At 37.5% G+C, this 15,008-nt stretch overlaps 1 protein-coding gene across 5 annotated transcripts in view; it reads right to left on the reverse strand.

Annotated features, from left to right (window-relative positions):
* Positions 1-2,055: 2,055 nt before the first annotated feature.
* Positions 2,056-15,008, reverse strand: part of LOC579544 (CD109 antigen) — a 66,271-nt gene continuing 53,318 nt past the window's right edge. For all 5 annotated transcript variants that reach the window (XM_030983994.1, XM_030983995.1, XM_030983997.1 and 2 more), the window contains 12 exons: positions 14,856-14,999; positions 14,373-14,514; positions 13,802-13,978; positions 12,839-13,080; positions 11,717-11,800; positions 10,919-11,099; positions 9,885-10,108; positions 8,985-9,143; positions 8,151-8,323; positions 6,661-6,823; positions 6,090-6,195; positions 2,056-4,949 (listed from right to left, as the gene is read on the reverse strand). In XM_030983994.1, the coding sequence (XP_030839854.1) occupies positions 4,768-4,949; positions 6,090-6,195; positions 6,661-6,823; positions 8,151-8,323; positions 8,985-9,143; positions 9,885-10,108; positions 10,919-11,099; positions 11,717-11,800; positions 12,839-13,080; positions 13,802-13,978; positions 14,373-14,514; positions 14,856-14,999 (1,977 nt within the window). In that variant the 3' untranslated portion in view covers positions 2,056-4,767. The remainder of the gene's footprint in view (positions 4,950-6,089; positions 6,196-6,660; positions 6,824-8,150; positions 8,324-8,984; positions 9,144-9,884; positions 10,109-10,918; positions 11,100-11,716; positions 11,801-12,838; positions 13,081-13,801; positions 13,979-14,372; positions 14,515-14,855; positions 15,000-15,008) is intronic.

The raw sequence follows: 15,008 nt of genomic DNA on the forward strand, positions 1-15,008 counted from the left end.
GGTCGCCACGGGGGGAACGGGGGGGGGGGGGGGGGGGGCACGTGCCCCCCCCCCAAAAAAAATCCAAGATCGGTTGAACTTTTTTAGACCCCTTTTTTTTACCTCGATCGATTACATGTATGTGCCCCCCAAACATCAAACTCTGGCTACGTGCCTGCTCCTTTCATCCAAAATCTTTACTCCTTGGTAGAGCAGCTCCGTTCGTGTTGACAGTGAGGAACTAATAGCCCGACTAATGGAAACGAAAGGTCATGATGGCTCTTAATCTGGTATAAGTCTCTAAAAGGCAATCCATACAGTCATGGCTTAGCCTACTTACCAGCTAATCAGAATTTCCATTTCCTGCATTTTAAAAAATTGCCACATTTTGCAAATATAGGCTAATCGATGTCACGATTTAAAAAAAAAAAAGTTTGTTGTTGTTGTTGTTGTTGAATAAGTTGCAGAGGCCAAGGGGACAGCATGAATCCAAATTGAAGAAACCTGTTTTAAGGGTGTGCAATCTAAAGAGTTGCTGGATTTCTCACCTTTTTACCGCGTTCTCTCTTTGTGTCAATTAAGCATCCATTTGTTCCTGTTTTTACACTTCGCGTTTAATGGTTGTCCGGCGGATCAGTTTGCACCGATTAACACTCGGGTCACTCATCACTAGGACGGAGAGAGATGAGATGGGGAGTGAGATAGACAGGGAGAGAGGGGGACAAAATGGAATGAGTAAGTCAGAGAGAGGGTGGGAGACGGAGAGAGAGAGAGAGAGAGTGAGAGAGAGAGAGAGAGAGAGAGAGAGAGACACACACACACACACACACACGCACACGCACACACACACACACAGAGGTAGAGAGGGTGGGAGTCTGAGAGAGAGAGAGAGAGATAGATAGAGAGAGAGAGGGTGGGAGACGGAGAGAGAGAGAGAGAGACAGAGAGAGAGAGAGAGAGAGGGTGGGAGACGGAGACAGAGAAAGAGAGACAGAGAGAGAGAGAGAGAGAGAGGGAGAGAGAGAGGGAGAGAACCGGGAGGAAATATAGATTGAGAAAGAAAGAGATGAGAGCAAACGGTAGGCAGGGGTATGGAAATGCAAACACGTTATATCAGATTTCTTGTCAACTGTAACACTCGGTCGTTCGCACTAATCAACCCGACTGTAAGAGGTTCCCTCTTCTGAGCGCCAAAGCTTTCAAATAAATAGTAATTAGATAAATAGTAATTTAGATTCGTAAATAAAACAGTTTTCCTCAAAATCAATGGGCTTGTTACACTGTCTCTGTTTTCTGTCAAGATTGGCTGGGGATTCGGGTTCATTGCCGCTAATACTTATCACAAGTCACTCTAGTATGTCTACATCATCGTCAAGATGATAATCTGTGTAGCCTTTGGGATGATCAGAAGGGTCCGGAAACTCATCTATGATCGCTACTCTTCAGAAGAGGACAATATACAAGGCTCTAGACAACCACATTCATCGCATTGTTGCAGATGGTGAAATTGCAAAAAATTGCTTTCGATTGATTACCCTGTAATGTCCCTGTTGTATGATACTATGTACAGTCAAACCTGTCTATAGCGACCGCCCAAGGGAAACACAAAAAGTGGTCTTTGAAGACAGGTGGTCTTTGTAGACAGGTTTCTTTAGTAAATATTTCAATGAGAAACCATTTTCAAGGGAAACAAAAAAGTGCTTGTTGTAGACAGGTGGTCTCTAAAGTAGGTTTGACTGTACATACATTTATGGCTTGTACTTTTTCTATCAACAATGAATACTCTGGCTAAGCCTAAATCGCAAACCCAGGCCCAGCCATCTCAACCTCTAATCAGTGCTGAACAACTTGTTGATCTGCTTCAAAACGATGAACTTCTTACGATATTCCAAGGCGTTGTCAACAAGGTCAACATAATATAACCAGACTAAAAACTACCCGACCAACAACTTGAAACAACCAAGAAATTTTGAAATATTCAAATCTCATCCATAATCTCTTGTACTGGAATAACCACATTTTAAAACTCAGTATCTAACTTTTCTGGAAAACAAACGAAACAATACAAACACAAAATGAATTTTACTTCAACATTTATTTGTATTGACTAAAAGGCGACTATATGAGCTCAGATAAAAGGTCTGCAAAAATATAAATTTAGAATAGCATCTTCATATCAAAACAAAATTAATAACAGATTAATGATACATATATAATTATTCTTCCTATGAACTGGCCATTAAGGTGCGTGACTGATACACTGAAGTGAACACTGCGTAGATGTTCTGATATATTTTCAAAAGAGAAAAACAAACCAAAGTTCATCCCATTTTTTCCACTCATCTCCAATGTTTCATGAATTCCAAATGTTTCAGAGCACTTTGTGTTTTCCTTGAGCATGGATCCCTTGTGATAGAAAGGAGTGTTTTCTACCCGTCTAACCAATTATTGATCTTTCACCCTGTATTTATGTTAATCTCTCTTGTGAAACTTTAAGCATTTTAATTCCTGAATTTGATCAATAATTCTGTCACCTTTCAAATGTATAAAGTGTATGATCGTTGGATCAATGTATTGGGCGTTATATAAAAGCGGAATGTCATTATTATCATTATTATACAACTAGTTGACATTACACTTAGATAACCTCTGATTTTTCTATTTGTTGTGCTCAAAGTTTCAATATATTTTATCTTAAAAATTTATTAAGCTTTTAAAATAATATAAGGATAATAGCTCAACACATTTCATGATGTCTGTAATAACGAAACATCTAGGAAAAATTGCAGATATGAAAACTACAAGCAGATAAGTGTACACAATTACAAAAATTACAAATTGCAACATCATGCCAATAACACCTGAAAGTCCTCAAAACAAGGCAATACAAACATACAAATTTTGTTCACTGTATTCATCACTGTTATATGAAAGACAAAGTTATGAAAAAGATTTATAAATGATTAGATTTGGTAAAACATGATTTAGCACAGTTGTCATTCATTCACACGTAAAAAAAAAAAACGCAACAGCTTTTTTGCGGTACTTTATCCCACCATATCTTAACAAGCCTTCAGACAGCAATAAGAGAATTTGACCAAAAAAAATCACCATATAAGAGTTTTGTATATGTAAATCTCTTAACTGCTGTTCGGGGAACTATGCCTCCACAAGGCAATTTGGCCTTATTTTTTAGTTTCCTATTTTCATTTTCTTATATATTGCAAATGCTTATCATTGTATATATCTTTGTATTGTTTTTTATTGAAAATGGAAATGAATAAAATGAATTGAATTGAATTGAACCTGAATGTTAGACATGAATTACTAGCTTACAACTTCACTAATGTACTTTCAACATGAAAAACAATCAACAGACAGAAGACAAAATCAACATCACTAATGTTTTGGTGATTGATACACTTTAAATGTGTGCTCTATAAATGCCTAAATGTACATGTGCCAATTATACAAATTGAAAACGTAAAACAGCATGAATAAGCAATATACTATTATGCATAAATTTACATATTTGCACCAGTAATGATTCAAATACCATCTCAATATATCAAAGGATGTGACAATTATATCATGTCAACATTCAAACATATCCACCACCACATAAAAATAGATTTTCCTTTTACACTTCATCTTCTTACTATATATGTATTCATTTATTTCTAGTAAATCTGAGCCTCATATGTACAAGTGAAAATTAAAAAGCTGCAAGTAGCGGTAAATATTAGACATATTGGTACATAAAATACCAGACAATGCAGGAATATTTCTTAAACTTGTTAGAAAGTTCATGATACAGGTTGATCAAACCCCATCTGTATGAAAGCCGTTTGAATTACTGCTTGTTAGGAGGTAAGGAGCTAAAAGGTTACATACCCTGTAAACAGAGACCAAAAAAATGATTAAAATTGACAGCTAAATGTGCCATCACTTTACAAATTTATATCAAAAGATTTGATGATACAAATTTAGGATGAAGGCCCCGTCTCCCTTTTCATTTTGGTACCAAAAAAGGGATTCAAGATATCAGATGTGAAAATTCATGAAGTAATTTCCAATTTCAAGTCGAAAAACAAGCATTAACTGCCTAGTTCACTGAAAAAAATGTGAAGGTATAACATTTCAGAAACAGCAGTTCTATTTTTAAAAACCCAAATAGGGGCAGTGATTTTTTTTAAATAGCAGACAGTATGTGTTCGTTGTACATTTTCAGGGACCAATGTTCAGCATGCTCAAACAATCAAAGAATCAACCTGCATATGTACGGCATACTTAACACATAATTTGGCATCTGTTTGAACATATTTCAGCCATTTTAATTAAAATGAAACAATAATATATTTGGTCCTCCCACTCTACTTGTATGTAGCAGTACATTTTCTCCCATTCTAAACGGCAACAAGTGAAATGAAACCATGGCTGTATCATGCAATACAGTTTTCATTTATTGCTGTAAAGCGTACAGATAGTGTAACCAAAAGAGTTAACAGGAATGTCTGTATAAGTCCACAACAAAAAATTGCTCCTTAAAGAAAGTTGTGCTTTTTGCGAAACAGGTTTTTTCAGTGACAGTATAATCATGTTTTGAGAGTTTTTTCAATTACCTTTATCAATCAAATTAACTGTACAATTCATTGTGACTTGGATTAGACAGTGGATGTATTTTGGGGGGACGACTATCCCTGGATCCACTTGCCACCAGAGGAACGCACCCCTTCCCCCACAGTACAGACAAAGAACTGCGGGAGTGGTTGCAGAGAGGATGATGTATTACATAACAAGCGCCCCTACGATTGAGAAGATTGTCAGTGTGAGGAGAAGGAGTGTAGAGGTGGCCGTTGAGGGGACAGCACCACCGCTACCACCACCATCATTGCAGCAGTCAGGACACATGGTACAGATGTCAGTAGCACTAAGGGCTGATGCAGAGTACGATTGAACCGACTGCTCCTCTGTTTAACAACAAAACACAAACAGAAGATGCAATCAATAGTAATAAAATCATAACATCAAAGGGGTCCAAAAATGAATAATAAAGCAAATATTTGCTGAAAACAATGCCCTCATTATTTGGCAGGGATAATATTCAAATTGCACAGCTGGATGATTTGTCCAATGTACTAGATGTATTTCTGGGCCCCATTTCACAAAACTTGTCATTAGTGACAAACCATAGTTTTAGTTACAAGCTACTGAAATTCTTGCTTCTGATTGGTTATCAGCAGATTTGTCACTGATTTTGGTCATTTGTCATTGAAAAAAAGCTTTGTGAAACGGGTCCCAGGTAATTCATTAAATGGGCTCAACAAACTGATTTTAAGGGAGTTTGTATCATCTCACAATTGACAGGGAAATATTTAAATGAAATTGAAAGTAAAATAAGTAAGAATGTGAGAATAATCAGCGGGTGAAAAACTGTGATAAGAATGTTGTACTGTTTGTTGATTCTACCATATTTGTCATATCATAATTTTGATTTGCGGAGTAGATATAACACAAGTCGACTAAACTAAATGTTATTTTATACAGGGTTATTTGCATAATTTTGGGAGTACTTCCGAGTTCTGATTGGAAATTGTTGACATTAATTGACATTAAAAAATTTAAAGAGTGCATATTCATGTACCAATGTATTAATGAACTTATGCATTCTGCTATAACTATCTAATATGTTTCATTTTAATGAGAAGTACCACAATAATAATGCCTGATCTTATCACCTTTTGCATTTACCTGTACATTAAACTTTATCTTATCAACATAACATTTGACATTCTGGCTCCCAAATTTGAAACTGCTTATCATGTTAAAGCCCCACTGTACTACTTGTAGCTACTTGCTCCCTCTATATAGAAAACAATGCCTAATCGGTGACCATTGGTCCCCCATGATCCTCTTTTTCTTATGTTAATTGAGAGCCGAGTTGATGAGATAGCCACCGGTCAGTGACCACGTTGGGTGGTCTAATCCCTCCTAGCCAAACTAGGAAAGACGACCTATAAGGATTTCTTGTTTTTTAACTGTTTTAAAATCACGATTTAAGAAGGAAATATTTAGTTTGTGTGTGTGACATGAAGAGTTGATGTACTTACCCGGTGTGTAGTAGCGGTAGACCTTGACTATGCTAGGTTTGGTAGCAGCTACTGTGTTTGAGCGACGAGCTTGGATGTTGATGCATGTTTCCATCATGCTGGGGATCTAGATAGACAAACAACAGTAACACAAAACATCAGGGCCCTGTTTCATACAACTTGTTATCTATAACAACTGCTGAATTTCTATGATAAATTTGCTCTCAGCCAATCAGATGCCATGATTTCAGTAGCTAGGGATTATCAAGGGATTATCAAGACTAAATATCTTGACTATTTGGGTAGCCGTTTGTAATCCTTGTGGCACAGTGGGGGTCAAAATATATAACCAACAAAATGTTATTAGAGCAATACTAAATAGGTAAATAATCACTGATTTAATACAAATACATGTAAATATCACATGGCACATGATTGCATGAGTTATACAGACGTTATAGTACATGGTGGCCAGGTGAGTTACTAAAAAAATCTTTTTACAAAGAAGAAATAATGATAAAAAACTAGCTAAATCCTTGAACAAAAGATTCAAATTAGTGTACATTATGGATTATATGAGGTCAAAGGTTACCTCATTAAGGTAGATGACAACACTCTTTCCTGTGATCTCATGCTTGGTAGCAAACTCATGGGTTTTGATGGCTTCAAGTAAGGGATCTTCCTCCACGTAGAAACCTGATGGGATACCAATGTCCATGATGGACATACCGGTCCCTTCACCATTACCAGTGTACCTGATGGAATTGAGAAAGAGAAGAATGATTGATCAACCGATTCCATTCAACATGATAAGGGTATACATAGGGATGTGAAGAAAGATAGGGACATCCTATAACAAGATCACTACAGAGTAATAATGGTGTTCTGTGGTCTTTGTCAAAATGGCTTTATGAGTAACAAGAATTGATTATGAACACCTTTATATATGCTGGCAATCCTGTTAAAGGTACTACAGTGTATGTCCCTTTTGCAGGCCAAACAAATGAAAAGGTTAAATTCCAATGGAATTTGAAAGATAATACTAATTTAGAACTCCTCTTAAAAAATGGGGCTTGAAAATGTCTTTAAGTGGGAAAATAATGACTATTAGTTGTCAAATCGACATAGGAGCTATAGAGCCAATAAGTAATAGTTTTGATTTACAGACCATTGTATCGCATGGTCGTACGTTTTATGCTGCGCAAAGATTCAATCAGTTTAATTTTGGCCATTACAAGAAGTGGGTTATTGATGTAGACAAATCCTTTACAGCTCATGTTATGTATGTTATTACCAAAGAAAAAGAAAAAGCCAGCCAGTCACTCAATACTGACAATAGTGTCTGACAGTGAAGTCTAGCAAGTAAACGGGTTTCCTTGCATAATTTGAATATAACGACACTGCTAACGTTTAAATTTCACAGATAGGACATACATGACATATTCATAATTCCTGCCAAATTCTACAAAATTTAAGGTTGGCTGCAGAAGGGACATAGTATCTTTAAGATGTATAAACTTCTTACAATCTATCATTACAATCATAGCTGTTACTACTTTAAAGATAACCATCAACACATTCATCATCATCATCACCACTATCACCACCACTATCACCACCATCATCATCATCATCATCATCATCATCACCATCATCATCACCATCATCGACATCCTCATAAAACATCATCATCATCATTACCATCATCCTCATGAACATCATCTTCATCATCACCATCATCCTCATCAACATAAAACATCATCACTACCACCACTATCACATTTATTACCATCATCATCATCATCATCACCATATTCATCATGATCATGATCATGAATGTGATCAACATCATCATCATCATCATCATCTTCATCAGCCTCATCTTCATCATCCTCATCATGATCATGATCTTCATAATCATCATCATCATCACCATCACCCTCACCATCACCACCACCATCATCACACCAACACCATCACTTATCTTGATTATCATAACCACCACCACCACCACCACCATAACCACCACCATCATCACCATCATCATCACCACAATCTCCAGTATGCCTCTCTGCTACTAACCTGCCACATGCTCTTAGCTCCAGGCTGTTTGTATCTGAGCCCAGTATGGTAATGGTCACATCAAAGACGTCACTGCTCCTCACTTCAAGCATGTTGTAATGGAGGATGAAGGAGAGAAGGAATGATCCAATCCCTCTTCCTTCTACTGTCACGTTTCCTGAATCCACAGGCAACTATCAAAGAGTTCAAATGGATAAATAAAATTTGAGTCAATTCTAGACTTACTTAAAGTATTGAATTGAATACTTGAACTGGTTACCTCTTTGATAAAGAGAGGTGTTGTTGTCTAGTGGATAAGTCCCTGGACTGTGAACCACAGGATACTGGGTTTTAAACCCTTGGCAAAACATTCACTTAAAGATGTCGTGGATGAGTGGATATGTCACCAGACTGTGGATCACAAGGTCCGCGGTTCAAGTCCCACCGCGGCACTAATGTCCTTTTGCAAGACATTGATCTACATTTGTGACTCTCCACCCAGGTGTTAAATGGGTACCCAGTAGGATGCGAAAGCCTCTGTGCTTAGAAGTGTGAGCTGTAAAAATGACGCCTGGCCAAAATGCTCCCCAGGGAGTGGAGAATGTGCATACATTGTATACGGGTAAGCCTGAATCCGATGACCGGGGTAATAATATATATCTTTTAAGTGCTTTGAGAGGGCCTTTGGTCCTGAAAAGCGCTATATATGAACTACATGTAGCTATTACTATCATTATTATTAAATTTGCCACACTTTACCCGGGAGAGGTAAATTGGTACCTGGCAGGAATTAATTCCTTGAAAGAGTGCCCTAAGGGCGTAATGTTATTATCAAACGCTCATTAATTCCCTTACCTCAAACTGTTGGAGGATGATAGAGTTCTGGGTGTTGATGGAGAATGCTTGGTTGTACGCAGGATCAGCTGTGGTGGTGATGGCCAGATTCATATTCTTATCACCTCCAGTAAGCCTCTCTGCGTAGGTCGTCAGAGCCAGGAGAGCAATAACTGTGTCCTGAAGAATGACAGAAATAAAAGATGATCGTGTAAATCACTGTGATTTTGAAGATGATTCCCTGGCTTACAATAGACCTTGCTTCAGAGGATTATTTCTTTGTGAATACATATAATTCCTTTCATATCAGCTTGGACCACACGCATTCTTGAATGTCTGGATTACCAAAAGATGTGTAGGGATGATTGCTTATCAACCCTATACTTTACCAAGGAATGTCTTTGCTCAGAGATAACGCTTGAAGCCTGCCTGCACTAGTATGGCCAGGAGGGATTAGACCTCCCTGCATGGTCACTGACAGGTGGTTAATTGCATCAAATTAGCTCTCAATTAACATAAGAAAAAGGGGATTATGGGGGACCAACAGGCACCGATTAGGCATTGTTTGCTATATAGAGCGCAAGTACCGGTAGCTATAAGTAGTGCAGTGTGGCTTTAAAGCTTTAAGAAGAGGAAATGGAGGTGTCATGAAATCTTGGTTCATTCACTATTTAACTCTCAATAAAAAAGTTGAGGGTTTGAATCCCATGACAGCACTCACGTGTTTGTCACGAGACATTAAGCCACATTTGCCTCTCTCTATCTACGTGTTGAATGTGTACCTGGCAGAATTTATTCTATACGTTGTGTATGGCTGCCACAGCTAAAGCCGGGGTAGTAACATCCAAACTTATTCGGAAGAAGAACAATGATTTGATATCCTTAGAAGTAGTAGTACACTCTGGCCATCTTGGGACCTACCTGTGTGGAAGAATATCCTCCGAGAGAGTTCCTTTGTTGACTGAGCCACCCAGCTACAGGAATGCTGCCGACAACATCATTCCGCGCCAAGTAGGCCAGCATACCGTACCCCGTCATCTCAATGGCTGCAGAGGGAGGTCCACGCCACACACGGTAGTAGAACTCGTCGCTTGCCGGTGTCGTCTGCTCATCTTGGTCTGTCCAGTACTTCAGTCTGCCCTCATCTTCATTGAAGGAAGGAGGGAGAAGAAAAGAAGACAGGCTTTAAGCCAAAAAAGGGATTTTTTTCTCAACTGAGATACATGTTCATTTACATGTAAAAGGTACCATTGTACATAACGTTTGTTTGAAGTGGAAGGGTAATAACTCATATCCTGTAACACTGCTAACCCCCTTCTGGCTATTAGAAGATTATCTTTTAAAAGTGCATGAAAATTTGTAATCAATTAAGCCTAGAATGTAACAAAAACTATCCCTTGAAAGAATGAAAGTTGATGATACACAATTGTCAATGGGTAATTAATGTCTGATGGAATATGTCTTTTATGTATAATAAAACAAGTGAACCCATTACATGCTAGGCCTCAGATAAATCTTGCTGAACCCATTGGAAATACATGTTATTGGTTAAACTCACTATAATATGTTTGTTCTGACGTATGTATTAAGGATCTTTCGGCTAGATATTAAGCTCTAAAAAGACAGAATGTCAAACTACTAAATGACTCATTCAGATGAACCAGAATGCTAATCAATACTCTATGTTCTCTAAACTTCCAACCACGCTATCACTATTCTCTATCCCTGACTAAAGTCACATCTAATTCTGCTAAAAATGACTTTAATACCAGCCTACATATACATGTACTTAACTGATCTCTGAGAAGTGACTAATTTTTGTTTATAAGTGGCCCTAACATTGTGAAGCGGTGTGTGCAGTACTTTGTAACCGCAAGGAAAAGGCGCTATATCAAATATCTTTTAATTGATTGATTGATATCCCTGCATGCTATCTATCACCTACGTGTACGTACCTTCAACTGTCTGGAGCTCATTCAGCCTGGTCAGGAACTGCGGAGTGCTCGGGCTTCCACCGAGAGCGAGGGCGTAGGTCACGATGGCCATGGCATACTTATCTTCTTGGATGACTGTGTACCTGCTTACAAGGTAATTCATAGCATTGGTCAATGCTGTGTTGGCAGTGGACTTGGTGGTCTGTCAAAATAAGCACAATACACAGTGTATCATAAAAAACAATCAATATCAGAGTGGATGAAATGATTATGATAACCAAATGGCAATTGCAAAATGTATATATCACACATCTATGCAAACTAGCCAATAGGAGACTATAAGCCTTGGGTATCTTAGGTTAAAACCCATGAACATGTATTTAAAACTGTCAAAACTACACTATTTCATAAATGCTATATAACTTTCAATGTAATTCATGTTTTGTATGATCTCATGTGAAATATGTATTTAAGACAATGTAAACATGCTCAATTCAGCCTTTGGTTGTGATGCATTATACTGAATTAATTATTCAATTGAATTTGACAGGTATCTGAATGAAAATATGTTTGGCATACCTGTCAACCTTCCATTAAAAAAAATTGGATTCTCTCAAAGGAAATATGCATTCTGTATGCTTTTATGTAGGAGTTTGTAGGAGAGTGAAATCAACGGTGCATAATATTCGTTAGACGGCCTTAATATAGGAATCATACCTCCCAAACAAGAATGATCGGCAGGAATGATCAAGATTGATAAGCACTACACAAAATCACACTATGTGTCAAAGCAACATGATCAAGTAGAGAGATACTTACATCAGAAAGAATGTCCGATGTCCGGACTTGGTCCATAGCGATGGCACAGTATGCCGTCAGAGTCTCAGCTGAAGAGATACCACCCTGCAATCAATAACATTGAAAATAGAGTAGATGAGTTGTGGTGGTCTGATGGATACGTCACCGGTCTATGGATCACATGGTTCACAGTTCAAGCCCCGTTTAGTACAACGCAAAAGGCAAGAAGTGCAAAATACTCAAGGAAAAGTTATGCTCATCAAAATACAACATGTAAAACAATGTTCAGCACTCTAAAAAAAGATATTATAATAAAAACAGTTAAAGATGTCTATCCTCTTGTTTTTAAAGGTTTGTATAAACAGTATTATGAAAATAAGAAACATTACTCACAGAAGGCACAGAGGGACATGGATATAACAAGTTATAGAACAAAAAATTATAAGGCCTTATTGAATCACCAGCTCTTATAACCTCAAATATACTAAGTCAAGATAACTTGTCATAAAACTTATAACATATTAAATGAAAATGTAACCATTTCCAACATGCTCAACAATGTTCTGTTAAATTATCAGCACTACCAAAACCATACATGAAAGATGGTGAATCAGCAATTACATGTAGGTGCTGCGTACAATGAGGAATACAGAGACATGGAAAACAAAGTAGGAAACACAATCATTACCAAGTATGTACTTCTTAGATTTAAAGATTTGTAATATTATCTTAAACATTAAAGGGATTGGGTAACTTTGTCTCAGATTCTGAAACAAAATCCTGGATTTAGCTCATGCTGCAATAATAATTATAAACCTTTAGGTCAGTCAGGAACCCAATGACTTTTACAAGCCTGTCTGATTATCAAGATATTTATGATTGGAAATCGAAACCAAATTTTGCGGTTTTCATAACACTACGGTCTATTGGGGAAAACGAGTATGGTAAAACCAGTCACTCAAAGATTTTTACTTTTTTGAGGCACTTCTTGATCATTTTGAAGCAAAAATGTTTTAGGCTTCAATATTACACCATATGACAGACACTGATAACACGTAGGGTCATGCATCTCAGGTTTAACATTGTTAAACGATCCCTTTAAGGCATGTTTACATTATTGCAACGTCACTAAACGTTTCTTACGTCAATGATCTGGTCAACGATGCGTCCAGACTTCATGAAGGACCCATTGTCATTCTGATGATTGATAAGGAATGTAATAGCCTGGTTCATCTTGGCAGGATCAATGTAGATATAGGGGGCTGCCTGCAGGAAGGAGCGCACTACAAAGGCAGTCAAGAACGTGCTTCCATCATCACCGCTTCCCCCTCCCCAAGCACTGAACGATCCATCCTCGTGCTGATAGGTCAACTCACGCTGGTAACCTGGCAACAGAATACAAACAAGATTGACTTACTGATCCTACTTCAGATGGACATCTACTGTAAATTTACAGACAAACCACAGTCTCGAATCTAACACTACTTATATCAGTTGTACATTGCATTCTCATGCCTCAATATTGTTAAAAATAATGTATCTTATAGATACGAATACATTATCAAGGAATAACATTCATTCTCTATCTATCTATCTCGATCTTCAATCATTCAAAATTTAGCATTGGTAGATTGATTATGAAATAAACTATATGGTTACTAGAATCTATTTTCAATGTTATCAGAGAGAGATTGGCCCATTTAACCCCGTAGGGGATAGGCTAAGGATAAACACACATACATCTTTCAATGAGAACTACGTAAGATTTATGATGCTATTCCAGCCTTTATATTCAAAGTAAATTCACCTGTGCATAAATTCCACATTCTCCATTGCATTTTTTTCAATTAGGTACATTTTCCTGTTAAGTAACGCCCCCCCCCCCTTGAGTAAAAAAAAAAGAGGATTCGCGAGGGGAAATGTCATCTAACAATATTCCCCCCCTTTAGAGTAAAAAAATTGGTAAAATATAGGAAAAAATAGGGAAGAGTAGAGAAAATAAGGGAAAATTCTGGAAAAATGGGATAAAATTGACTTTATTACTGCTGATTGACAAAAAAGAACAAACAAAAACAATCTAAAATATGCTCAGTCCCATGCACTCACCCTTCTTCATGTAGTTGAGTGCTTTCTGTTCAATAGTTGGGTTTCCCTGACCAGTCTCGGTGAGATACTTGTAGATGAAGACATCAGGAGCAAAGCCAATCATTGTCTGTTCTCCGCATCCACTCGGCATACGCAGCAGCTGGTCCAAATTATTCATAGTCGGCCCAAGGATGTCACCTGTATCGAGAGTTTCACAAGAGAATATATCATATATAGTTTATTTCAAAAGAAAATGACCATTGCCAGACATTGCACTGAACAATTGTTAGTGATTTGCAAGGTTGTCATCAACACCATCATCATTATCACAAAACTTTATTACCACCACTACCATCAACATCAACAACATTATCATCATTATTATCATCATTAACATCATCATCATCATGATCACCAACACCAAAAACCACCATCATCATCACCAACACCATCATTATCACCAACACCATCATCATCAACACCAACACTACCACCACCACCATGATCATGATCATCATCATGATTATCATCACCACCAACACCACCACCACCACCACCACCACCACCATCATCAGCAACACTATCCACTCACCTGTAGCAGTGATCACAGCCCTGACCGAGTCAGGAACAAGATCTTGTGTTGGTAGATTAATGCTGAATGTCTTGGAATAAGCTGCAGCGTTAGAGAAGTCTACCAGGTCAGAAACCACATACTCCTGAGCAACACCTTCTGGCTATAAAGTCAATTGAAAGAAATCAGAAGGGAAACGTGATAATTCACTGCTTGTATTTATGTGTACTTATATTCCCATGTATTAGAACAACCATTATGCTGTCCAATGAAATATCATATTGATTAGATATTCAATGATGATATACAAGAATATACACATATCTACAGAACCTTTATGAAGAACACCATTAAAAGTATATGAAAACATACTTGAAAGGACTTTTTCTTTTTTTTAAATGTCAATCCATTGTTTCTTCTGATTTGCAGAAAATGGTTCATTTTTATGAAAAGTTCAATTTATTTTACATGAAAAAATTAAGATGACAATCTAGGTATACATACCTCAACCAACAAGAGACGACGGACACCATCCTGCTCACCTCCAGCTGTTGCTGTGACGACCAGTTCAATCATACCATTCTTGGTAGGTTCTATCGCAAAGTTTACTGTAGCAGTCTTATTGGAAGGTACAGTCACAGTCTTAGACTATACATC

The sequence above is a fragment of the Strongylocentrotus purpuratus genome, unplaced genomic scaffold (assembly GCF_000002235.5).
Source record: "Strongylocentrotus purpuratus isolate Spur 01 unplaced genomic scaffold, Spur_5.0 spur5_scaffold_14, whole genome shotgun sequence".
NCBI classification, from domain to species: domain Eukaryota; kingdom Metazoa; phylum Echinodermata; class Echinoidea; order Camarodonta; family Strongylocentrotidae; genus Strongylocentrotus; species Strongylocentrotus purpuratus.